This window comes from Alligator mississippiensis, chromosome 8 (genome assembly GCF_030867095.1).
Source record: "Alligator mississippiensis isolate rAllMis1 chromosome 8, rAllMis1, whole genome shotgun sequence".
NCBI classification, from domain to species: domain Eukaryota; kingdom Metazoa; phylum Chordata; order Crocodylia; family Alligatoridae; genus Alligator; species Alligator mississippiensis.
In genome coordinates, this window is record NC_081831.1 from 66,800,719 (window position 1) to 66,828,477 (window position 27,759).

At 42.5% G+C, this 27,759-nt stretch overlaps 1 protein-coding gene across 1 annotated transcript in view; it reads left to right on the forward strand.

Annotated features, from left to right (window-relative positions):
• The window catches only part of TRPC5 (transient receptor potential cation channel subfamily C member 5), a 172,789-nt gene that overhangs the window by 110,390 nt on the left and 34,640 nt on the right, over positions 1–27,759 (forward strand). Inside the window, exons 4-7 of the mRNA XM_006262563.3 lie at positions 1,467–1,803; positions 7,068–7,207; positions 14,084–14,406; positions 20,670–20,865. Coding sequence (XP_006262625.1) covers positions 1,467–1,803; positions 7,068–7,207; positions 14,084–14,406; positions 20,670–20,865 — 996 coding nt within the window. The remainder of the gene's footprint in view (positions 1–1,466; positions 1,804–7,067; positions 7,208–14,083; positions 14,407–20,669; positions 20,866–27,759) is intronic.

The following is a 27,759-nucleotide window of genomic DNA, read 5'->3' on the forward strand; positions in this document are numbered from 1 at the left end:
ATCTTGAGAGGCTTCAGAGGAGGGCCACTTGTATGGTTGAGGGCCTGCAGGCAAGACCCTACAAGGAGAGACTGAGGGACCTAAAACTCCTCAGCCTTTGCAAGAGAAGGCTGAGAGGTGATGTTGTGGCTGCCTATAAGTTCATCAGGGAAGGGCAGCAGGGAATAGGAGATGCTCTATTTACTGATGCAGCCATAGGAGCAACTAGGAATAATGGCCACAGATTGACACAGAGCAGATTTAGGTTGGACATCAGGAAAAACTTCTTCACGGTAAGGGTTGCCAAAATCTGGAATGGGCTTCCAAGCGAGGTGGTGCTCTCCCCTGCCATGGGGGTCTTCAAGAGGGGACTGGACAAGCACCTCGCTGGGGTCATCTGACCCCAGCGCTCTTTCCTGCCCAGGGCACGGGGTCAGACTTGAGGACCTACTGAGGTCCCTTCTGACCCTAACATCTATGAATCTATGAATGACACAACCCCCATGCTCTTGCAGGCTTGCAGACCCAGAGCCCAGCTACCCCTTGGCCCCTTCCTGCTTGGCCTTCAAAACATTTTTTAGATGCTGTTTAGAGCCTGCTGAGGCTGCCAAAGAGCTGAATCCAGCCTTTTGTGAAGCAAAAGCCCAGGAATCCAAGTGACTCAGAGGAACTCTTAGTTGTATAACTGTAGCAGTAGGGCTTCCAAAGGGCAAATGACTGCTCTGCTGAAGGGCACTCCAAATAGAAGAGGCATCTCAGAGCACAGCTGCTCCTGAAACCAAGGGAGGCAGGAAAGTTGTCTTCCACACTCTTATGTACTGATAGCCCATGGCTTTGCCCTGAGAAGCACCTTGGCCTGGAGTGGAGCTGTGACACCACAAGGCACCCTATGTAGGATGTGTTGTTACTTTAACTCTCTGCCAAATCTTAACCCTGACATGGGAATGTGACTGCATCTAGCCCTTTATTGGGCTGTTCAACTGAGAAAAGCTCTATATCCTATATACTTGCAGAGCTGTGCAAGAGTTAGGGTGCAGTTTACCCACATTTGCTAGACTGCATTAAAGACAGGTGAAGGTACATTCATTTTATGCTTGCCCCTGAATGGAAGGATGATTAATGGCCAGCTTGGGGGAGAAAGACAGTTTTGGGGTTGCCAGTAGCTTGGCAGTCCAGAGATCTGAGCTTAGTACTAACTCCACTACAGGCTTACAGCTGTGTTTGGGATGAAAGTGCATGAGTCTTGTTCTTTCCTAACAGGATTTTCCCTTTGAACAAAAAAATACTGGTCCATCCCTATAAAAGGCTTTCTCCTAGACTGCCGAAGTACTCACTACGTACCTAGTAGGAAGAGTGTGGTCATAGCATGCTGGGAAGACCAGCAGGTCTCTCAGGAGGAAGAAGATTTCCTCTGTGCATGTGGAGAGGGAGCACTGCTTTTGGAGCCTCGTTCTTCTAATCCATTCCTTTTTCTTTTGTCTTTCCAGTTTGTTGCTCAGCCAAACTGCCAGCAGTTGCTAGCTACACTGTGGTATGACGGCTTTCCAGGATGGAGGCGGAAACACTGGGCAGTGAAACTCTTGACCTGCATCACCATTGGACTGCTATTTCCAGTGCTTTCTGTGGTGTATTTGATTGCACCTAAGAGCAGGCTGGGACTGTTCATTAAAAAGCCATTTATAAAGTTTATCTGCCACACCGGTTCTTACTTAACCTTCCTCTTCATGCTCCTGCTGGCATCGCAGCATATCGTCAGGACAGATCTCCATGTGCAGGGACCACCGCCCACCATCGTTGAGTGGATGATCCTACCGTGGGTTCTAGGTAAATGGGCAGAAATGCAAATGCGCCTTGGCCTCCTTGGGCAAACTCATGCCAATGACACCTGCACATAGATTAATTGCTAATCTCAATGTCATCAGTATGTAAATAGGTTTGGCAGCCAAATTCAGAAACTTCATTAACAGCTTGTGTCCCCCAGGAGCAACCTATCTGATTGGCCTAGTCCTGTTTTGTTATCTTTATTGCATCAATAAGCTAAGCTGTCCCTTTTGACACTACCCTGAGTATACTGCAGTAACTCAGGGCTGGATTTGAGAATCATTCTCCTGCTTAGTTTTGCTAAGAGGCTAAACAGTGGATTTAGATAGGATGGTTTGGATAAAGGTGATCCTGCCTCAGGCAAGGGGTTGGACTACTTCTCTCTGATTTTATGATTTCTTCTCTGCTACCCAGTTGCTGAGAGTGAGGAAGGGGCATAGTGGGTTGTACCTGCAACAAACTGAGACATATACAATGTGGGTTCAGCTGTGCTGACTGGTGCATGGGTAGAAGCAGAACCAAGAGTCTGCTTTCTCCCTGCTCATATGTGCCCAAGGGTAGTACACAGGTATAATGCCCACATAAACCTGCACACCCAGACTCAATTTCTGAGTACTCTGCAGAGTAGCACAGAGGGAGAGGGAGAGGGAGAAGTTGTACTTCTTCTGCCCTATGCCATAGTGCTGCCATACAGTCTGCAGCACCATCTAGCTCTCTCCAAGCCTCCAGGAGAGGGGGAGAGATCCAATTACTAAAATGCCAAACTAGAAGCTGCCTACTCCAACTTGATTTGGGCAATCATAATTGTGGAGGAAAAACAAGCATCAGTGTCTCAGGTTCCATGCTTCATAAAAGTAAGGATGAGGTGGGAGGATGGGATGGGAACAGATTTAAAGAGCCATCGTATGTGTAAGAGCAAAGCAGCACATCTTGATCCATTTTGATGAGTCAGACACAATTCCCCTTTCACGTGGAGCTGCCTTGAGCTCAGATGCAAAGTGTGGCAAACAGAACCTCGTGGACTTGCATAGAAAACAGAAGCTTTTCCTCTCATTAGGTGCGTGTCTGCCTTCTTGTATCAGATCTTGCTCTTGCAATAGAACAACCAAAGCCGCAGCATCCTGGACTGGTGGCTCACTTGCAAGATCCTTTAACAAACTTCTGCCTTTGGTGAGGAAAACTGGGTCTCAGACTGAGAAGCCTACCGGCTGAGGATGCAAGGTGGGCACACCCCATGGCTAGCCCTTGCATTCCTATAAGAAATGCTTTCCCCGATAGAGAGGCTTGTAAGGTCAATCGCTTGCAAGGTAGTTGTCCTTCCATGCTTCCCCAAAATGCTGATGATGTGGCTGCATGACATCACAAGGCTATTTAGCAGCGTATGCTGCTTTGTTCTGTATTGTCATTTAACTGGAACAGAGCAGGGGCCTCAATGAGGTGTGGTCCATAAAACAAAAATCTTTATAAAGCTTTTGGGCTGGGGGGAAGGGATGTGGGAGACCCAGGTTCAAGTCACTGTTCTACCGGGGTCAGAGCAGGGCTTTTCATCCTCGTTCATGCCCAGTTAGCTAGAGCTAGAACTAGAACCTGACTCGACAGCACCGCAGGCCAGTGAGTCTACCTGGCCATCTATGAAATCTCTCTTTGAAAACCTTCTGCATCAAACTCGTGAACATGGCCAGGCCCTGCAGAACTTTTCAGCTGTGATGAAAGAGCTCGAATCAACCAAATTTCACTCAGCAGACAATTTTCCAACCTGGTCTGCCACTAACTTCTCTGTGCCTGACTTCCTCAGGCATAAATACAATAAAGCTTTTGTAGCTCACAGGAGTGCTGTGAAAGGAAATTAATTAAGATCAGATTCAGCCTCTCTCTCTGGCTCCTTTGGCTGTGCTGATCAAATTCACCTTAACATGGAGGCTGGGAGTTGTCCTGACACAGTGGGAATCCCTGGGGGGGTTTCCAAGTGGCTTCAGACCAGGTGGAGGATTGGTGAATGCATTTTGCACTGCCAGCCTTCTTTAGAGGAATAAACCTTCTGTATTGATAATCCCGCTCTGCCGGCATGTTGTTTCACTCCAGATGTTCTTCCTAGTCCCCAAATCTGCAACTGTTTAGGAAAACTCCTGGAAGAGGAAGGTGAATAACCAAATAATAGCAAGTATCTATTCAAAAGCCCTTTCTCAAGCTTGCATACTCAAATAGGCATTTTTTCCCTAAGACCAGAACTAGTTGGATAATGCCAAACACGTCCAAATACTGACAAAAATTTGGTAGCTAATTTTTCAATATTGTGACAAAAATGTTGGTTTTATGTGTACCCACCTGATGAGGACCTTTTCTACCAAATCAAAATGTGAATGAAAAGATATGAGAGAGGAGGCATTACTCAAAACATTCATAAAAAAACCTATTTGCCATTGGGACCAGCTCTTTCCTAGACAGGGCAGACCTTAGGCAGAAGGCAAGGGTAGGGTGGCACCTTGTAGACAAACTTGTCTAGAGAGACATGAGCTTTCGTAGGCCACAGCCAACTTCATCAGATGCTATGAAAGGAGACATTGTTCTTAAGCATGCCCCAGCTGTCTTCATCCCTACCCCAGCTCTCACATAGCTTCTAAAAGGGACCTCAAGCCTGATTATCTGTAGTCTGCAAACAATAGCCATGTGCAATTGAGTGTATGCCTATGTTCAGACCCCAGAGTAAGCAGCTTCTTCCTAATGTTTTCCCACTGAAAACTTCATGTTTAAATTCTTTGGGGTTATATGGATATTTCAGGAAAAGAAAGATCTTCAAACGAGCTAATGATGCATTTTGTCAGGATGAATGTACGATTTGGGCGTTCTGTCACAATTCTATCCCCTTCTTTTTCAGGTTTTATTGTGTCAGGTGAACAGAGATATTGTGGGTTTATTTGGTAAACAGGAATTAAAACAGTATTTCTTCTGATCTATGGCATATATGTATGCAATCTCTTCCACAATAAAAATGGGAGAGAGAGAGAGAGAGAGCGAGAGAGAAAGAACAGGCACGTACAGCACAGACAGCATTGCAGTAACTATAGTAACAATGCTAACAATGATTACTCACTATAAATACAACATATGGGTTCTTTAGAAAAAGCCATTCCATTGATTTTTTTTGTGCATGCAAAGATTTGAAAGCAGCTGCAATAAAATTACCTTATTGGCTAATGGCATGGTGCTGACCTGACCACTGACCTATCCGTTGTAAGTTAATGAGCTGAGACTGATATCCTTATGTCTAAAGAAGTTATCTTTTGTGTTACCTGTTCTTCATGTTGAACTTTTAGGGCCTACCTACAAACTAGACTCAATTGTTAACCCACTTTGGAAAACCACACCATAACTCTCTTGTCATGGGTTTCTTATGCATCAAGAAGCTAAGAAACCCATGACAACAGAGTTATGGTGTGGTTTTCCAAAGTAGGTTTTAGACACACACACACGCACCTCTCTTTCTTTCTTTTCCCTAAGGTTCAAGTTCAATGATAAAGTTAAGTACAATGTTCTAAATGCAACAATACAAAAATATCTGGGGACTAGCAAGTAAAATCTTCCCTAGGACTAAGTCTGCCTACACATGATCGGAGGTGTGGAGGCAAAGAGGGCATTATAATTAGAGTAGTTCCCAGACAGCCACTCTAAAACAGTTCACTGTCACATGTAGTAAGCGTCTCCCCCACATTTCAAAATGGGTGCAAGGCCACTTTAATTAAAGCTCATTCAATGAAGTTTAGTTAAAGAGCTCCCACAGCCATTTTGAAGTGCAGGGGGTCGAGGGAGGCTTAATACACATGACGGTGAGGCAACCCTGGAGCGTTCTAACTGGAACATGGAGCAGACTCGATTAATTGAGTCTGCTCCAATGCATTCCAGTTAGAGCACAAATGAGCACATCTATAGGCAGCCTAAGTGATTAGGAGACAACATCCCAATTTCAAAAGTTACTTCAGCACAAAGGAACCTAAGTCTCACTGACTAACCGTGGGACATTGATGCCTAAGCAACTCAGTGACTTTTAAAAATGAAGTATAAACCCCTAAGTCACTCAGGAACTTCTGAAAATGCCATCCCCAGTGGCTTAAAGGCTTGAAAATGGGATTTAAAGTCTTTCTTCACTACTATAAGCAAATTTAACCCACCTTAAACTGAGAACCTATTGAGAGTAATTATCACCTGAAGGCTATATGCTGGCATTTATTAAAGGAGTCAATGGTATCAGTCCCATTCCTATTGAATAACTGTCCACATGAAAAAAGCCAGCACTGCTGTCAGCATGAAGTGGAACTTGTGGAGCAAGAGGCGTTAGATTGAGGGCTAGATGGTGATACCATTATTCAAGCTGACTGGTAGTTTGCTTCACAAATCATCACAATGAGCTTATTGATGGAGCAAGATGCTGGTTAATGAGAGCACAGAGAACAAGCTGTCCTCTTTCCTTACTGGATGTGATCTTTCCAAAGCAGACCTAAGGCTCACTAAGAGAAGGAAGCTTGTGTTACTGTTGCCTGCACTGAGGATAAATGCAAGGCAAACTGTCTTCAGGGCTGCCAAACTGATACCCTTAAAGAGCCCTGAATTCCTCCTTGATCCTAAAGTGATAGACAGTCAGATAAATAGAATCACACAAATAATTCGTTTAAATATGTAAAAATTTCATCTGGGACAGCCCACCAAGTTTCTAAAGGGGAACTTTGATTTTAAGATGGTTAAAATTAATAGGCAGGCAAGGTTCTTTGAGTAGATGTGATATCTTTTATTAGACCAATTGAGTAGTTGGTCTAAAGTTCTTAGCATGCTTTTGCGTGCAATCGCCCTTCTTCAGGCATAGGGAGTCTCTGCTGTGAACAGAGAGACTCCCGATGCCTGAAAAAGGGTGATTGTGCCCGAAAGTGTGCTAAGAACTTTTTTCCAACCACTCAGTTGGCCTGCCTATGTCCTTAGACCAGCACGGTTACAACCAAAAACCCAGCAGCATGTTAAACTTAATATTTAGTTCATGCAATGTCCTTATGCTCTGTACCTGAAGCACTCAACAGGAGTGCTTATGTCTGCATCGTTTCTCTTCTGACTGCATTTTCTAGTATGTAAAATACATTATTGCATTTTGTAGAAGTGGAAAAGGATGAGGCATTTTTTCCAAGCTGTTAATTTATAATTGCCTCTCATTACATTGGATCTTCTCTGCCTTACTGGCCTAGTAATGTTCCTTCATGCAAATCAATCTCTCTTTCTTTCTACAGGTTTTATTTGGGGAGAAATCAAGGAGATGTGGGATGGTGGATTCAACGAGTACATACATGACTGGTGGAATCTGATGGATTTTGCAATGAACTCACTCTACCTTGCAACTATCTCCCTTAAAATTGTTGCCTATGTCAAGGTACAGTAACTTGGAACGTGTATGTGAAACCTACCATGCACAAGAAATTACCTGTGAACACTAAAAATTCCAGATGAAAGAGAACAGATACCCAAATTGCAAGTGGTAGCAGTTGGCATCCTGATTTTCAACCTCTGTAAAAAAGCCAGTGATTGAACTGGCTGGGAGAAGGAGCCTCTTTTTCTTTCCGGGGGATTCTTCTGCCAGTTAGGGTTAAGGGACACTGGGTGGGTGTTGTGTGGGAAGTGCTAAGCCCATGCTCACATTCTATTTTTCTTTAAGTAAGGAGTCAATCAAAAGTTTCTGGACTATCACTGGACAAAATGTAACAGTGCTAAAATCCAATTAAAATCAAAAGTTTAAGATGAAGAAAAATTACAGGGTAAGGAGATCAAAAAATGAGAATTTTAGATTGTAAGTGAGGAAAATGAGAAACCAGACAATTGGGGCTTTGAAACTATCCTGTTGCTTCCTTGGCATGGTGCTCCATTAAGTGGGACAGTGCATATCAGACTTCATCCTGAAAAGCACTTTTCCCATTTCTGGACACCTGATGTTCTAAGTTAATGTACACTCAGGCGCAAAGCCAAACGATTGCTTGAAATACCCTATCTCCTACACATATGCACATGCACACAAAGACACATACAATATTCAAAAGGCATTCTTGCAAGTCCACTACACAATCACGCCTCCTAATTTCAGTGGGAGTTGTGTGCTTAGAAATCTTCTAGGATCAGGCTCCCAGTTTTTTTCCTACTCTGTCTCTTGTCCACAGAGTCTCTGGGGCTGGATTCTCCTCTCATTTTGGCATGAATCAGGAGTAACTTCATTTTGGTAGGTGATTTAAATCAAGTGTAAATTCAGAACTTCCTGGCCTATAGCCCTGCTTAAACATTGAGGCAGTCCTTCCCCATTTCTTCCTTAGGATTCTGCTTCTACACACATGAAATTATAGTCCAACTTTAGCTACTGATGTTTCAGCAAAGGGCCTGAACCTAACTCTCAAAAATACTTGGGTCTTCACCTGGATCTATGCTTTGTGGCCCAAAATGACAGAACAGATTCCCTGAATCCCTGTCTATTCTCTCCCTTTCTCTACCAATTTCTGCTCTTTAATCTGGCTCCATAATGTGATTAGTTGACCAAATTTTGAGCCACCCGTGTTCATAACACTTGACAGAGATATAGGAACAATGATTTTCAGTACACTTCTCTCTGGGCTCAAAAAATATTATCTATTCCACTGGTGTTTATGTGATTGCCTGAATGAGTTTAAGTTACTTGTGTGTCTTAAGTGTCTCCAGGATCTATTAGACTCTTTGGAGCACAGATTGCCTGCCAAAGTCCCAAGTACAATGCAGGTAATAGATGACAGGGAGTACTTTAAAAGTTAAGCAGTACCTGTGCTATTTGTCTTTCTCATGGTGTCCACTTACAAAGTCATAAAAAAAAATGTAAAATAAAATAAGGACTCCTCTTCCAACTGAAGCATGAAATGAGGCATAAGGGTCTGACTTTCCACATGGAATTGTACGTGTCCTTTCCTTGTGCTGAGTATAATTTTCCCTCCCTTCTGCTTAACAGTGCATTTAACCCTTTGCTACTCTGTGGCACCAAACTGTCAGAAAGAATAATAAAGCGATGTGACCTAGCAGAATTGTGCCTCTGAATGGACTGGGCTGTTGCTGTCTACACCTAACAAATATCCATATTTTAAAATATATATATATTGGAAAGTGGTTCTTTTCAAAGGTCCAAATTTTGGTCCCTTGTGCAAAGCCTATATAAGCTGTGGCAGCACTAATTGCCATGGCTCCCCCCACCAAATTTCTGGACCTCTGGTGGGGAGCCCCGTGGGCTGGATCACATGTCCCCACGTGCTAGATTGCACAGATGTGTAGGGTTGTTCTGTGGCCAGATCTGGTGCAGGGCCCCTGTGCAGGCCAGGCTGTGGATGGGTCTGGTGCCCAGAGCTGAGCCAGTGCACAGGGTTGAACCATGGCTGGATCTGGCATGCCAGTTTGCACACATAAACTGACCCCATACAGATAAACGTGCTAACTCCACACTGTGTCCAGCCCACAGCTTGGCTCTGCATCAGGCTTCTGGCCCATGGGGCTGGAAGGTGGGGCTGTATTGAGGGAAAGGGGTAAACTCCTTCATCCTGCATCCCGGTATGGCAGATATGATCTCAGTAGCTTAAGCACACTGGGCACCTATACACATGCAGCAAGGCTGCTCTCACATGCTGTGATTACAGTGCATCGGAGCAGATGCAATTAATTGCTGGAGTGTGGTAATTACTGCTCCCCAGTAGACTCCAGCATCTTGCGTATTAGTGTCCCTGTGCTGAGAAATGGTGGTGGGGCGCTTTAACAAAAGCTCATTCGACAAGCTTTACTTAAAGCACCCAGCAGCTGTTTTTCAGTGTGGGGAAGCCCGTACACGAGACACTTTAATTACAGTGGCTCTTGAAGCTGCTCCAATTAAAGCGCTGCCCTGCCACCCCCACCCAGAGCGTGTGTATAAATGCCCGCTGTTTCTAGAGATCCCACTAGTGGACATTCTGGTTTACAGCAGTTTCATTTTGCTATTCAATCCCCCCCAGTCTTCTCTTCTCTCGACTGAATAAACCCAGTTCCCCTCAGGCTTTCCTCATAAGTCATGTTCCCCAGCCACTAACCATTTTCACTGCCCTCCGCTGGACTGTCTCCAGTTTGTCCACATCCTTTCTGTAGTGGGGGCCCAAAACTGGACATAGTACTTCAGTTGTAGCCTCATCAGTGCTGAATAGAGGGGAATAATCGCTTCCCTCGATCCGCTGGCAATGCTCCTACTAGTGCAGCCCAGTATGCTGTTAGCTTTCTTTGCTACAAGGGCACACTTCCAGCCAGCCAGCTGTGATATAAGCACACATGAGAAGCACGGAAAGGAATGATTTTGCCATCTCCAGTGCATGGAATAAACTCTCCATCTAAACAGACCTACAGTGAGGCTTTCTAAGCCCTGAAGACTGCATACTGCTGAGTTACCACTTTTCAAAGGGAATGCCAAGGTAGCTCTCTGGACAAGCAGCTCTGCAGCATCCTCAAAGTGGAGACAGATTATGTGTTTTTCTCCTGATGTTCAGAGCTGGGGAGAAAATTAGACACTTGAAAGGTTGGTCTTTGAACTGGGGGCAATAATGATAAAATTGCAGGAAATCAGAAGACAAACAATCCAAGAATGTGAGCTATTTGATGTCTCCCTCCCTGGTCTCCTACACACATACACCCAACATACATATAAAAAGCACGTCCATAACTGTATACTATCACACATGAAGATGTAAACCACACATAACCATGCATGTATACAAGCACAGAGTGATGCTCATACTCTATGTGAACAGCATATTTATACACAGAGAACTACAAGGACATATATGCCATCAGCTACACTCACACATGGGTATAAAGCTACAAAGGTGGTCAGTCCCTGCAGGCCCTAAACATCTGTGTCACATCCCCTCTCTAATCCTAGCCTTTCAGCTTGCAGTTGGCTCAATATGTCGCATAGTGATCAAAGAAGCTCAGCACTCTCAGCCTGCAGCCCTGACTTTTCACAGCAGGGTTCTGTAGCTCCACCCCGTGGCCCACCTCTTCATGCCTTTGTAGGCTGGTCTGCTGTGCCAGATGCACTTTAGGATGCTTGGTGGAGCTGAAGTCACTAAGGGTCAGATCTGTACTGATTCTGTAAGTGTCTAAACAGGACCTAAGCTGAATTTAGGTACCTGAATCAAAAGACAGATCCTAACTTGATCCTGAAAAAATACTTTAGTGTCTCAATTCATTATGTACCCCCATTTTGGCCTGACAATATCTCAATGCCTAGATTTGAGATACTGTACATACTTAGAAGTGATCCAAGTCACCAAAGCATAACTCCCAACTAAGCTTGCTGCAGTCCAAATTGGTGCTGGGAAACAACTAAGCTCCACCCAAGTCCCATATTCTTTAGGTGAGGACAGAACATGGAATCATAGAAAAGTAGGTCTGCACAGGACCTTAAGAGGTCATCTAGTCTAGCTTTCCGCTCAAGGCAGGATCATCCCTATCTAAATAAGCCCAGTGACTGACTGGTAGTGACAGCCTTCTTGCAGCTCAATATTAAACTTTGGAAGAGGAGGAGTCAGAAAGATGAGCATGAGTGTATAATCTAGTAGTTGGAGTATGGTTATTTCTGTTCTTAACCAATCACAGTTTCGTGCAAGATGCATAAACAGTCCCGGCAGGAGGGCCAGAAGCCACAACCCGTCACTAGCAGAAGAATGCCATCCTTGTTGAACTTCAGAATCAGGCTTTCTCTTGCTTTCTTTCCCATCCCCATGAGTCTTGCACTCTTGACTTCCCACTTGACCAGCTTCAACATGAGGGGTGGAGGAAACCCTCTCCTGCATTATCTGGTGGGTTGGTGATGGGAGCACTCTCCAGGAAAATATAACACTGAGGAGGTCTTAAATCCTACATCTCCCACTTCTTTGATGAGTGTTCTTCCCACTAGGCTATTGAGCAGGGGACAAGCTGCTTAAATTTTAGGTTTGCAATGCTACATGGAGGTGATTTATAGTTTGATGAAGATCTGACCCTAAATTCCTAGCAGTTGGCCAGCTACCATCCCCAGCCAGACAACTGTCCTCAAAACTTCTCTTCCCTCATCTAAGAGATACCTCCTATCACTCCACTCCACTCTAGAAATGGTCTCTCCACTTTCATCTGGATCAAACCCATCCACTTACTTTGTGACAGGGACCAGTACCAAACCTTCCTGAGGAACGTGCACTGGTCAGATCTGGAACGACCTGCCCTTGGCAAACATTCCTTCCCAACACTGGCCACTTGGAGGCTGACTTATGCTTTGAAGCACAGGAGTCTCTACCCCTCTAATGGTGTTAAACTCCTTCATAATGCAAATGTAAGCGTTCTTGATAGCTCTACAAATCCATTTGGAATTCTAAGCTCTGGCCTCAATGTTACCTGATGCCAATGAGATTCACAGGTTCATTGTGTGCTGATGGAAAAATTATTTCCATAAATCATTTCTAAAGGTATTGCCTTTCAATATCATTGAATACCCCCTTCCCAGTCAGCCTTTTCTACGCTATTCTCCGTGCACTTCTACCTGTGTCCTGTCTTTGTCATCTGGGGTCTGAACTAAACAGTGCCTTTTCAGTCTTTCTGTGTGCAGGCATTTTCATAATCTATCTTCCTACTTGTGTTTCTGTTACACTTTGCTGGGTTGAGCTGACCAGAACTGAACACAGTATGCCAAGCAAGGGCACACCACTTATTTATACAGTGTCATTATAGCACAACCCTGAAAAGGTGCCATTTTTTAAATAAAGATTGTGAAATAAAGAAGACCTTGTCAAGAGCTTTTAATAGCAATTGAGTCTATATCCTGGCAGAGAGCCAAATGCTGTTACAAGTGTCTAGCCAGCATACAAGGCAGAATTTAGAACGTTTCCTGAGAATTTGCTTTCCAAGTATGTGAGTTTCTCTAATCACCATCCACCACAAACATCTCTCATTGAGGTATCAGCAAGAAGTTAAAAACATCTGACTGTTTGTGAGCATTTTACAGACTATTTTCAAATCAAATTAACAAAGTCAGTCCATGGTGTTCACGGAAGAAAAGAACAGTTTGGAAATGTCAGAAGCAATCAGAGGCCATACAAAAGTGCATTTGTGCTGTAACTCAGCTTATTCATACTTAGAACTATTTTGAAACACCAGGTTGCTTTCTGCCCTGCCCTTGAAAATGTGTGAATGTTGTACATAAGTTAGAGCAAAGGTCCCTCAAAACCATCTCCATATGAAAAGTGCGATGGTGGTTATACCACTTCCTTCTAAAATTCATTAACTGCTCTTGAGTGTTTGCTATTTTATGTATACTTTTGCCCCTCTATAAAGAAGTGAATGAACAGAACTAAATGTTAGGACTTAAAAGGCGAAAGAATACTGTGCTGTAGAAAGATTTGATTCTACCCTGTTTACTAGGGTAGGTCAATCCAATGGATTTAACACAGTTATAATCAGGCTTTTTAATCTCAACAGAGTTGCAACCACTTACATGGGGTTGCACTTGGCTCAAAGACTTTAAATGCATTACAACCACATTAAAATGAGTTAATTTTATAATTGATGTGCTCAAATGTATCCAGCATTCCAGCTGTAATTATGACCTCTGCTTAAGTGGCGCTCTTAAAATTACCATGACAAATTAACTAATAAGAAAATTAATGGGAATAAAGCTGGAAGGCTGGCTTTAAATAGGAGGAAAGATATATTTCTCAAATTGAAAAGTGCATCCATGTTCTTTCCTGCTTGCCTTTATCTCCAACCTGCCCATCACATACTCTCTCAGCACTATCTGGAACATGTATTAAGGAGCTGGAACTGAAAAATTAAATAACTGGAAAAGGACCAAAACCGGAAGCTAGAATGTGATAAAAAAGAATTTGAAGACTTTTGATTTTGTCTGGGTCGGGGGATTCTGGTTGAATCTAGGGCTGCCCCTAAAATACTCATTTCCATTCTGGATCTAATTTAGAAGCTGCCAGCAGGCCATACGGCATTAGAAAAAAAGTTGATCTCACATCTGGGGATAAAACCTAGTAGGAACCATTTGTATGATAGCTTCATTGAATCTAAACCTGAGCTCTGGGCATTAGTTTCAGGCTAACAGATCTAGACTTGAACAGCACCCTTTTTGGGTCATGAAAAACTGGTTGGTGTTAGTGCATAATGAAAAGCTATTTACGGATGTAACTTTTGGGACTGCATCAATTTTTAATTGCATCATTCACTTTCATACTCTTATTATTTCTTTCAGTATAACGGCTCCCGTCCAAGGGAAGAATGGGAAATGTGGCACCCGACGCTCATTGCAGAAGCCCTCTTTGCAATATCCAATATTTTAAGTTCCTTGCGTCTCATATCCCTGTTTACAGCAAATTCCCACCTGGGACCCTTGCAGATCTCTCTGGGGCGCATGCTGCTAGACATTCTCAAATTCCTCTTCATCTACTGCCTGGTGCTTCTGGCTTTTGCCAATGGACTGAACCAGCTTTATTTTTATTATGAGACCAGTGCCTCAGAGGAACCCAACAACTGCAAGGGGATCCGATGTGAGAAACAGAACAATGCCTTCTCCACGTAAGATCCTTCTCCTTTCTTTTTTGCAGACTTATTTTCTTGGTCCCTCCTCTTAACAATCTCTGCACACTGGCTGCCACTGCGCTGAAACTGTTTTTATTTATTCATACGCAAACATCAGACCAGCTGATTGGTTATGTAAGGAAGGGGTGAGTTAACTGGGGCAGGCACTCTGCTGAGCTCTGCTAGTGAATTCAGTCCTTTTAGGTACAATAAAGGCATTCATTCGTAAAGCCAGAGACCATTTCCAGACCTCAAATTCTCTCCCTATGATGGAGTTATATGTGACCTGTGCACTGCAAAGGGAGTTGATGATAAGAATCATAGAAACTAGAAATTGAAACACTCACTAATGCCAGGTCTTCTAATCCATCACCTTACCAATACAGGTTGTTTTTCCTACATATATGCTGCAGGATATTTTAGTAATGTCCTATGCATAGTTTCAGTATCCTTAAGAAAATCATGTGAGCTGTCTTGCAGAAGGAATGGTTTTATCTGATTTGTTAGAGGGAAATGCAGAAAATGTAGCACAAAATAGAAGAAACTGACATGTGCAATAAGGAATATGATAATAAATTATAGTAATATAAAATAATATACATTATGGCCATAACAGGCCACCTATTCAATGGATTCAAAGAGCAAAATTGTTATCTCATAGCACAAGTAATCCAACTAGTGCAAAATTCTTATCTCACCTACACTGGATTTATACCTATGTAACATTATTAACCACAATTATTTTATTTCTACTGAACTGAGATGAGATTCACTGAGGACTCTTGCCGGAAACGCTGGTCCGGTATTGAGGTGCTGAAATCCAAATTGCTATGCGGACAGCTGGCATTGATACCAGCACACACTGAAAAATAATTTGAATTGTCTTTTTAGTATATTCATTTTAATTAACAATAGTAGTAAAAATGATAATAATCAGCACCAATCCAATTATACTTGGTACTTTTACAGTACTTAAAAAATGCAATACAATGGAACAAAAATGAATAATTCACTATTCAGTTAACTGCCCACATACAGCAAACAAGAAAAACAAATTATTATCAACCACTTGATAGTGAATCAAATAAAACTCTCAGCTATGCCTGCAAACTCTCCCTATATCTTCTGCCCAAATGCTTAAGATTATGGAAAGGATTTGCAGTATGTTCATAAAGTTATCAAACTGAAGCCGTGGCAAATGTTAAATGTACAAGGGCAAGACAGAGCAAACACGCCAGTTTTCCTGCCAATATTGTACCTTTTAAAAAGCAAAGAATCCTTTACCCTAAAAACAGTCCTCCCCTGCAAGAAGCAGTAACTCCCTCGTGATAAATGTTTCCTGACTCCATTGACATGTTGCCATTCTCCACTGCATACCCTGAAGACATGGCTAAATGATTTAAACCAATATAAACCTGGAGAGAATCAGTGAAGTGAATAGAATTCCATGGTGTCAGTGAAAATTAAATTAAAGGCTTCCATTTTATCCTAGTTTAAGGAATTTTAATACCTCTAATGATATTTTATACGTGGTGCTGTAGCCAAGCAGTTAAGGCATCTGGCTACAGTTCCATAGTCCTGCTTTGGATTCATGCAACGGGGTGCTCCCAGCTGACCCAGCTGTAAATGGGTACCTGGACATTCAGGCTAGAGAGGCAAAAGGAGCCAGATGTGATGCTGGCCATATTGGTCCCTTAAATAACTGGCTGCAGAAACCAGTGTGCCTTAAGCACACTAACCTAATGAGGTGTTAGGCTTGGAAAGTACTTTGACCTGACTTGCAAAATGTTTTGTGCTGCCCTTGCATCAGTATTTAACTAGCACTATCTCTGGCGCTGAGCCGATGCTTTCACAGCATCAACAGCGGGCAGTGTTTAATAAGCGGCAGTCAGTAGACTGGAGACATTTGAGTTCAGAACTAGAGCCAGCCGCCCTGGGAACTGAGGGGTACGAGTGTGTTTGAATGTTAGATTTTGGTTTGGGACCATCTCAGTTACAAACCAGTTTGTTTGGTGCAAGACCACAATCAGTGGAGGAGCCACTGATGGTTCGCTAAGGAAACAGAACATGAGTTCATAAGGGAAAAAAGTGATTTTCAAGTTTCTAAGAGGGTGTAACACACAATGGGGAGTTAAAATGATATAAAATTACTTAGCAGAAAGTGTACAGATCAACTTGACAAAGCTCTTGAAAAGCAGACCACTTGTTCTCCCCCATTGCCATGCATTTACCTTTCATGCCAGTGAGACTGCAGCACAAAAGGAAATTTGTGGGGGCTCAGCCTGTAAGGACAGAGGCTTGTTTAAAACAAAATAGCAGTGGGAGGGGAAGAACATTAGGACCGTGGTCTCTTGGCAGGGGGCAGATACATTGCGATTGCATTTTTTGTTTGAGCCTCACTTAAGAAGTTTATTCAACATGTTCTCAAAAGTTTAAATAGTCATTACAAACACCCCCAGTGCAAGCTGACATTTCACTCCTCAAGCAGATGCACAGCAGGTGCTATTTGCTAAGAATTGAGCAACCTGCAAAATAGGAAATTATATCTTTGAGTCTGGAAGAATGAGTGAGTGCCATTGGAGTGAATTCAAATCAACCCTAATGTTACTTCAAATTTGCGCCTGTTAATTTCATCCCTAATGGACAAAGGCAGGCAAACAGCTTCCAACGAGGCCCTTTGATACCTAACAGTGTTACTAGGCAGTCACATAATAAGGCCTCATTTTATAAAAGAAGGAAAACCGGGCTGCTGTTGTTGTTTGTACAGTTTATTTACAATATTTACTGTCACATCGCTTATTATTCTCCAAGGATGGGTTTAATATCTTTTGGGAAGGAATTTTCTGCAACACAAGTGCAGCTCCTGGAAAAGTAATATTCCTTTGAGCCAGTGACGAGATGAAGCCATTAATAATTCAAGGTTTTATGCTTTGGCCTTACCATGCTTGAGAAAGTGAAGCGTGTCTATTGCTAAGGCAGACAATCTGAAAAAAAAAAATTTATTACCAAGGCTCAGGCAACCAAAGGAGGGAAATGGAAAAATGAGAAGAGGAGCAAGTATGAGAGACAGAAAGAGAGGAATCCAGTTACTGTTTTCTGCAGAATCATTCCTTCTTGAGAGTGACACTAACAACTGGATTGCCATTTTCTCCAAGACACTGCAGTGTAACTAGAGGTTAACAGTGCTCCTGAGAGCGAGGCAGGCACTTTCTTGTCCTTCATTGTCTTTAGTGGAAACCTGGGGTTTGGTTATTTCTCCCATTCAATTCTCAAAGCTCAAAATCCAGAGATTATCTGACAAGAGGATAGAGTCTCTCTCTCTTTTTAAAGATGCCTGTCTAAAGCTCCTTCAAAAATGCTTCATTAGGGGCATGGATTTTCAGTTCTGATCCATTGACACACACTTGCGGGAAGCATATGAATGGACTGCGAAAGGCAGAGGAGAGAATAATTAAATCTTGTCTTTATGCAAAGGTGCAGAACCCAGTTTCTGTCTTTTTCCTGTAGAGCCTGCATTACAAACCCCTTGTCCATACCAGAGAGCCTCTTACTCCAGTTCATGGCACTGTTGAGAGAGTAAGGTTCTTGTCAGCAATATGGAGGGCTCACAATTTGGCTCTCAGGATACAAACAGGGCATCAGCAATGCCTGCCTTTGCTAAGACACATTAGTTGCAAATAACCTAATGGTACAAGAGTGTGTGTGTGTGTGTGTGTGTGTGTGTGTGTGTGTGAGACAGAGAGAGAATGTGTGTGTGTGTGTGTGTGTGTGTGTGTGTGTGAGAGACAGAGAGAGAATGTGTATAAAATATAGCATTCCTTCTTAACCTGCAGCCAAGTTTTCCTCTTAGTTGTAATGGCACAAGTCCAAGTACCAGGCCATTCACATTAAGGTACTTATTATAGTTTAATACGAGCATGGCTAAGAACCAGAGGCATAAATAGCAATTTCTGTGCCCTGGGCAGAGCTGCTGTTGAGCATGCCCCTTGCCCTTTCAGTACCCTAAAGGGTAGCCAAAGAGCAGAGGTCAAAGCCCCAGCTGCTTGTGCCACAACAAAGAGTCCCCATGTCCCCACTGCTGCCACTGCACAGGGTCCCTGGAGCCACTGTTCTGGGCTGATGCCCCACTTGCCCCACCCTGGTTATATTATTGCTAAGAACAGAATATCTCCCTAAGCCTGGGGTGTCTTGAACAACCACCTCTCGGCCTACACTCCTACTTGAAATGGATGGGTAAATTGTAATTCTGCCAGGTACAGCTTAAGTTCAAACCAAAACAGATTTTTCCCCAGGATGCTTTATGGTGAATCATCCAGACATAAAGCCCCCCAGCAGGTCCTTGGTGATCCCTGTGTTTCAACGCCCATTTATTTTGGATGGTTCATTCTTAACCTTTTTCTTTTTCCCACAGTTGGGTTTGTCCTTGTCTTTCTCTCCTTTTCTGATTTTTTATCTAATTGAATTGGACAGCTAGTCCCTTTTATTAGCCTTCTGTGGACTCTTGGACTTTTTTTTTGGCTACATTCGATAAGAGATGGGCTACACAACTGGATTTATTGGCACATCATTTATTATAGATTGTAGTCTTATGATGATAAGGTTCCCCGTAATGACTGCCTTTAACGACTTCTTTATATATTGATTCTACATGCATGACACACTGCCTTATATATTGCTTTACCTTAAAAATTATTAATCCTTATTCTGTTTTTAAACATTCCTTATTCAGTGAAAAATCCTCTTGCAGAATTCAGGCTGCTGAAATCATTGGGTGTTTTGCTTTAATGGAGACTTTATAATTTGGCCCATGGTATAAAATAATTAGATTGTAGTATGTGCATTAAAAATGTTAAAGCACAAACTCCCCTGTTGATAATAGTGGTGTGAGTGCTAAAGAATTCAAAAGGAGCCTGGGCAAACACCACAGATTGCTAGTTTTTCAAGCTTAGGCAAAATAGTATAATGTATATTTACTGGTTTTTACTGTAGTATTTTTTCACATGTCTGCTGACTCCAGGCCAAAAAACCAAAGTCTTAAATGCAAAGCATCCGTTTTTAGAGACTTGACAACACAATACCCAAGTGGCATCATGTTTCAGAATGCTGATTATGTATTTGACATGATTGCAAAAGGTCAGTTGTCCATGGCTGAAGCCATAGAAACCTGGTATGATCTCATCAGCTCTAGACCTAAGTGAGGTCAGGTCTAGTTGGTCTTTGGATGAAAGATTCATAAGAAAAACTTGTCATGCTGTATGAATTAGATGACACATTTTCTCCTGACTCAGTACTGATCAATTGTTCCAATATGATCCTGAGGGCATGGTATTGCAATGTGGCATGAACACAGGTTCCTGACCAATTGTGATGGTAGAACCCAGAGTAAGACTCCTAATCCCACTATCCTGGTTACATTTCTGCTGAGGTTACTGCATGCTCTCTATATTAATCCTGGAGTTTTAATAGGATATAATATTCTTCACCTTCTGCCTTTAATGCAGCATAGCTGTGAACTATTAAGATGTGGCCATTTTGGACGTCAGTGGTAAAGAATGAGCTTCCTGCATATATAGTTTGTACAACTGTGCCTGATGAAGACACCGGGTAATAAAGGGAGGTGTTATGATCTGTGGTGTTGGTTTGCCCAGGCTGCTGCTGAATTCTTTAGCACTCGCACCGCTATTATTAACAGGGGAGTTTGTGCTTTAATGTTTTTAATGCACGTATATAATATATATATATATATATATATATATATATATATATATATATATAAAATACCTCCCTTTATTACACAGTGTCTTCATCAGGAACAGTTGTAAAAACTATATATGCAGGAAAGCTCCTTCAAATATATATATTATCTGCTCCTTTTTGCCATATATATATATCATGGCAAGAAGGACCAGATAAAGTCTGATCCTGTGTGTGTGTGCATGCATGCATGCGTGCACGCACATATATTCAGGGGCAGTTATGAACCTGGGCATTGCACCCTCAAGCATATAGACAAGAGCATCCCAAGTGCCAGTCAACACTCAGAAGAGGGCAGAGACCAGTATAATCAAGGCACAACCCTCTCTTCCACATGCCCTTCCCCTCAAAAGGGGGAATAAGGGCTGCTCTTTTGCTTACTCAACCCAGTGGAAAAGCAGTGCAGATCACTTCGGTACTCACCTTCACCACAGCAAGACTCATAGAGACCTAAGTATGTTTCTTCTTCCAACAACAAGTATTAATGTGCTGTTTGTCTTTTGCAGACTTTTTGAGACCCTCCAGTCACTCTTCTGGTCTGTGTTCGGTCTGTTGAATCTCTACGTCACCAATGTGAAAGCCCGCCATGAGTTCACCGAATTTGTTGGGGCCACCATGTTTGGAACCTACAATGTTATCTCCCTGGTTGTGCTGTTGAACATGCTCATAGCCATGATGAACAACTCCTACCAGCTCATTGCTGTAAGTGCTCTCCTCCTCTTCCTTTTCTTATGTTCTCTTCTGCAAGCTGTGTCTGCTTTACACGTAGCACATGCACATCTCAATATTCCCTGACAAGCGGTATTTCTAGGCTCACATGTGCTGCTATGTTCAACTCTAATGCTATTTGATTGCAGAAGGCTAGAGCCTGCTAACTGTCCTTGTCTTCTCTGATTCTCTACCTCAGGAGTATTAATCACTGTGTCATTAACAGCTTGCTTACTCCAGAGTACAGAAGAAACACAGAATGCAGTGGGCTGGCTGCATTTTCAAACATTTCTTCACTCTTTATTTTTACCTATTTTCTGGTGTCCTGTTCCCTCATTCCTAGTGTTTCTTAGTCAGAGGCACCTTCCTCATATGTGCAAGGAACCAACCCTGTCATTTTGATTCCATAATAGTCCTTTAGAAATCAGTCCATTTCTAAGTGAAATGCAAATCAGTTCTATAACTGCCTGTGCCTGTGGTGCATCTCTGAAAGCAATGAGTCCAAGATCATTTGTGTAGAAAGCAAAATCTGACCTCAGAGTTGGCACACACTGTGGACACAATTGCAAACGTTTCCAGTTCTCTGAGGCACATTGGGTATTCATTCGGGTAGGACTTCAGTAACTACAGTTACTGAGCCTATGATCCTTGAAAGGCACTGCTCTGCGTTTTGTTAAGGATCTTCAGTTAATTTCCACATGAGCCTAAAGGGAGCCTAAACCTTGTGAACATGGTGTTTAAATAGGTAAAAAGCAGAAAGGGAATGTGTCAGTTTGGTTGATTATCATCCCTGGCTCTTGGTGTCATGGGGTGATGCCGTGTTGGATGATTTGGGAAAGGGAACAAGAGACAAAAGGCTAAATTCTATTTTACTTCATGCTCCTAAAGCCTAAGAGCGTGCACACAGTCATATAATTGCCACTTTGGGGACTTACTGTTTGTTTTTCAGTTCTGGATGCACAAGTGTGCATGTACCCACTGAGCATGCTCAGTTGGGCAGCTGGGAAATGAAGTGGAATGGTCCAGGTACATGCATAGGTCTGGGCAGGTCCTGACAGTGTGGATTTTCTGTGATGACAGAAGCCCAAAATGTATCTGGTAGAAGTTTGTGCCCTCAGACAGCCAGTCAGATAGAAGCATGTGGGAAACGAATGCGGGGGGGAGCACAGGGGGAGCTCCCACCCTTCTCTGGACATATACAACAGTGTCGGGACACTATTTGCTCTCTTAGGTCTGCATGCTCCGAAGTCAGTGGCTGATGCTCACAGGCTAGTCCCAACTAGTTGATCACACTGAAAACAGACCCCCCTCTACAAGGCTGGGACTTTATTAGTCTGTGATACAATTGAACCTGTGATCCAACGCCTATTAAAGGAGTGGAAAGATTGAAACCCTTAATCTTGCTACCAACTGGGGAAATGGTTCATGGCAAGAATATACTGCTTTTCAGCCCGCGTCAGGACTTTTACAGTGTCTCTCTATTCAATGCATGCCCTTTTCATTTCTGGAATCACTGGTGTGGGATATGGAGAATACACAGGCAGCAGCTTTAACATGCTTTTGCATTTTCTCTCTATTTGGCTTCAGATAGGCTTCACAAAGGCCAAATCAGAGAAGAGAAGCATTTGCTGCCCACTTAGTTATTTAATAATCCTTATTCTCCTATTAAAAGAGTTCCACTCATCCAGCAGAACAGTGGGGGCTGACCTTTTTGCCAGCCATGCTATAAAACAGTCCTGCACCCCCACCAGATGCCACTCTTGATTCCCTTCCGCTGCCCTATCTGCTGCTCTGCCTTCTGCTCTCTCTCCTGTAGTCTCTGCCTGATCTGCTGCTTTGCTTTCTGCTCTTTGCCCTATCTGCCACTGTGCTGCCTTTCTCCTCTTTGATCTGCCACGTGCCACACACTGAGGCTACCCATGCCACTTGTGGCACTCACGATGCAGGTTGGCTACCTGTACAATAGAATAATAAAAAGAATACCATTTAACTTAGACAGGCACATATCATAAATAACCAATACCCAATACTGGTATTAGAATAGTTTGTAAATAACTCATAAATTGAAAATCGTTGTGTATGGAGCAACCAGAAACAGAGAATACTTCGATCAAGATCTCTGTCTGTTTGCAAAAGCTCTGTGGTCTAAGCACTAAACTCATCAAGCTCTAGCTAGGCAAAATGATTGTTCCCTGCCATGGCTCATGACATGTAATGCTTGCAGTAGCTATGTTGCGAATGGTATAGATTACTTCTTTGTTACTTAATCTGTAATACAGCAATTCCCACTGGGCACAGTGACATTTGCTGGGAAAAATATAAAACAGAGATAATCAGCTCCAAGCTGTCCTGATGCAGCACCACTGAGCCTGCCTGCAAGCAGCTCATTTTTTAAATACTGACATTTCTTGATTTGTGCCTTACGGTATTCCTTATGGGAAGATGTTTTTCCTCTATGTCTTCTAAGGGTCACAGGAGTTGATGTGTTCCCTGTCTACCATTCAATAACATCTGTTGAGCTTTGTGATTATAGTTCATTTTCTTAACCTGACTTTACAGAGAGTAACTAAACCTTCCCGGTTCTGCATTGGCTGCTCCATAGGGCATCTTTTCTTAATAGCCTTTTTCTTGAGGATGTAAAATGAAGACATACAATAGCATGGGGGCTCAGGAACCCTAGGAAGTGGTGTCCCTCTCATGAAACGTTTCAAAGAAAAGTCACGTGCCGGTCTCCGGAGTAGACTGAGAACTTGCTTGCAAAATGAACAGGGGAGGAAGTCATTTTTAACCTCTCAATTTCTCTGAAATGGAGTGAGCAATATTTGCTTCAGGTCTCATCAATGCCACTTCATAATGAGCCACTGAATTTGCTGCTGAGCAATATAATTACCTCTCCCTCCCCACCTCCCTCCCACATGTGAGTACACGCTACCTCAGCTAGTACCAGGATAGATCTCTCCATGTGTGTGCTGAATCTGCTTTTGCAATGAGGCTGGAGAAAGGAAAATGTAAACTATGTCTTCCTTGCTGTCATCTGTTTCTGCCAAATGCAGAGTTTAGGTCTTCGTTGTCAGAAAAGTCCTGCATGCACACAGCATGCTGTCACAGAGTAACTACAGAAGGCTCAGTAAGGAAAGCAAGCACAAAGCCAGTACATGGTTTCAAGGACTTTCAACCTATGGCGATGCACAAATTTTATGATTTTCGGACAAAGTTCATTCAGGCTCCAATAACGGTAGGTTCCCCGAGGGGCCCCCTGAGGCAATCTAGACATTGATTTTTCTCCATGCAGCTTGTGCTTTTCATTTTACTTTTTTTTATTGCAAAAACATTGTCCATATCTGCTCATGGAAAACACTGCATTTTGCTGAGAGAGCAAACACAATGCAAACACGTGATTACATTTCAGTACATTTCTGGGCCTTGTCAACTCGAGAAGATCTGAATGTTCTCAAAAAGCAGCACGGAACATGTTACGCGCTGTTGGGTCCCTCATCTAAATACTTCTCTAGACGTGATAGAAATACCAACATTGGATGAACACAGAGGGAATATGTTATGATGACAAGTCAAAAGACAATGGGATTCATCTTCCTAAAATAGGGGGAGCCAGGTGGCTCCATCATTCATGAGTGACATGAAGTAAAGGAGTGGGTAATGAAGCTAGTTTATGTGATGCATTCTCTCTCAAATCATCACCACTTGGTTGCATCTAAGTGAGGGAATCTTTCTGCACATTACAGCTTGTAATTTAGCAAAGGACCTTGATGCCAGATAACACTGATATACACAACTGTGTTCGTGCAAGGTAAAAAGTGTGCACACATTTTGCAAGCATCCTGTGCATGCTTTCTGAAGTTGTGACCGTACTGATACAAGTTCCAGTGATTTCCAATAAATCCCACAAGTTATCCCATAGAAGTTATTGTGAGAGAGGCTATCTTGACCCTTCGGAGCTAGCAGGAGTCACGTGAGCCAAGAATACATTTAATAGTTAGGGCCTCGATTTATCCGCACTTTGAAGACCTTAGAGAGCAGTGATCTTGTAAGTTGGGAAGCATTTGGAGTGGTCAGTGCTTGTATGGGAGCCAACGGTCTGGCATGGTTTTCTTGGCTGCTCAGAGAAATGTAAAATGGAGGCATTATGCACTTTCAGTAACTTAATAAACCACATCAATTTTCACAAGAATGGAAACATTTTCTTTCAGTATCTTGGACCAGTTCACATTCTATCTATTTAAGTTGATAGAACCATATTAATAGCAGGCTCTGGTATTTATCCTACTCACAGTCTATTGTGTAGTGTTGTTGTGCATTATGAGGCAGCAGCGATATTCTACTTCTTTGAGAGGTGGTAATATCTCTGCATAATAGATAGGCAGAACAGTATTCTGCGATCTCCCAAGACAAAATGGAAGACAATTGTTATCTCATAGTTATAATCAAACCAAAGGAGGTTTGAGAAAAGTTGCTCATAATTATTGCAGAAAAATGAGGATTTGAGAGACAGAACCTCTCACTCAACTATCTGTCAGCAAAAATGACAGCAAAATTCATGTGTTTAATGTTTCCAAATATATCTCTGACAAAGCAACGGCTGACCTAGTAAAAACATACCTGCCAAGGCATGAATGGTGTAAATAAGGACACTGGGAAGAAAAATAGGGCCAGCTTGTAAATGCTGGATTGGAATAGATTGGATTATGACATTTTTATTAAAGATACAGAATGCAAAATGATAAATGTTTGGCTTAACGAAAGAGGGACTTCATATAGGAAATAGGAAGAGCTAGTATGTGTAGTTTAAAATTATTTATCACTGGCAGGGAACTCATATGAGTACTATGGGGGGAATTTTCATGAGTTGCCCACAGCAGATAGTAGAACAATTACGAAACATAATTCTAAGGATTTTTCAAATGCCTTTTGCATTTTTCTCCAGCACAGCTTTGAATTTCCCTCTGGAAGCTCTCTAGCATCCATCCTCCTCTGCACTGGTTTAAGTCCTCCAACACCATGCCTGTGACAGCTGCCCATTGCAATACACAATAGAAGCAGAAGCTTGCTTGTCCTCCCTTTCTGCAGAATGGTCTGTATGCTCTTCAGAAAGTTTAGACCATCAGAACTCGTCTAAATTGTGCAGTTATTGCTTAGACGCATCTTCTGACTGTGGGGCATGGTGCACATCAGTGCATTGAGGCAGGGTATGTTATTTTTAAGGTAAGGAAGAGGAGGATGTAACACATGGGAATGGTTTAGCTCCTTTGGGAACAGAAGCTTGTTTTGTTGACTCTTCTTTCCGGTTTTTTGGAGATAGCTAAAATCACAAAATTAAATATAGCTATGGACTAAACTATCTCCACAATGTGAGATATTAAAGGACTGTGGAGTGGTCCACCAGCAAGGTCAGCTGCACAAATTACCAACCTACCCCAAAGGATGGAGGTCTGTTTGGAGCTGCGGTTCTGTTCCAGGTTCATCCATTTTTTTGTTTTCTGTGACAAATCGAGCCTAAAGTTTCTTTATAAACCTCAAAATATAGCAGGAAATGAAGTTATTGTAGACACTGATTAGGATACATATTTCTTGAAGCTTTTTAAGTGCTTGGTAGCAAAGCAACAGCTTTAGGTTAGCCCTGCAAGCTTTTTATTTTTTCATGATATGTCTCCTGATTTTATTTCATATTCTTTTATTCATTTTAATTAGACTGCAAGATTCTCTGGGCAGTGATCTTGGGTTTTCATTCTTATCAAGTGAAGTGCTCCTTTAAGATGCTTTGCAAATCATAATGTATATTTATATAGCAAATGTAAATACTTCTACTTTGTACTCTGTTCCTGTACTGTAGAGGTTCAAATAAGATGGGTCTGATGATAAAACCCTATAGATACTGAGGCTACAGGTATAAAAGGCACAGAAGTAGAGCATCCAAAACATCACCTATGTGCATGTGCATCTTGGGGACCTGGACATGCACATATCGTTGTACATGTGATCTCAATTTGTGTGCTGACATCCAGTGTTCAGACTGTGTTTTAATCTACAACAGTCGTAATTATCCAAATCCCAGGTACTCTGTTATCCTGAACTGGTTTATGTCTTCAGTGACTGCTGACAAATTCTCCCAGTTATCCAAAGTTGTTCATTGTTTCCTGTAATGCAGGGAGGGGTAATCCTGTTTGTACAGTGTCCTCATATATAGTACTGTATATATAGGGAAACATTGCTCAGCAGCCTCCTTTACCATGAGCAACAATCACAACCTACTTATGAGAAGCTTCATTACTCACAGGATCAAATCCTATCTCTGTAAAAGGTGTGACTGGGCGTGGAGATGCCTGGTAAGTCTTTATGTGGAACTGAAGGGAGGTGCAGTGCACTAAAGGTGTGTTGCGCTTCCATAATCCAGGGGCAGGGCAGCGCATGTGAAATCAGGCTTGGAGCCTGTCTATGGAACGGTGGGAAGTTTAATGGCTGTGTGTTAGCGAGCGAAAGTATTCATTTGAAGGCATAGTACTGTTTGTCTTTTTCCTGGCTTCTGTCTAATTACATATAACCTGTGGATTTGAGTCAAGCTGTTAATATTCATCTACTGTTCACAAAGCTTGCAAGTGGATCTGGTGTTTGTGTTCTGACTTCATATGCTGCCTTTTCTTTTGTTGCTAGAATAAACAATTATAATACTCTTTCCTAGGCCCCAATCCTGGAAACCCCATGTCATATGAGTAGTCTCACCAGTTAAGCCTTGCAGTTACTTTTATTTTTATATCAACCCCTTTTAAGAACTCTAGCCATCTACTTCATGTCTTGTGGAGAGGAATGAAAAGCACTATATATACTCCCACGATAAGGATGAGATCAAAACTCCCTGAAAACTCCTGGCATTTT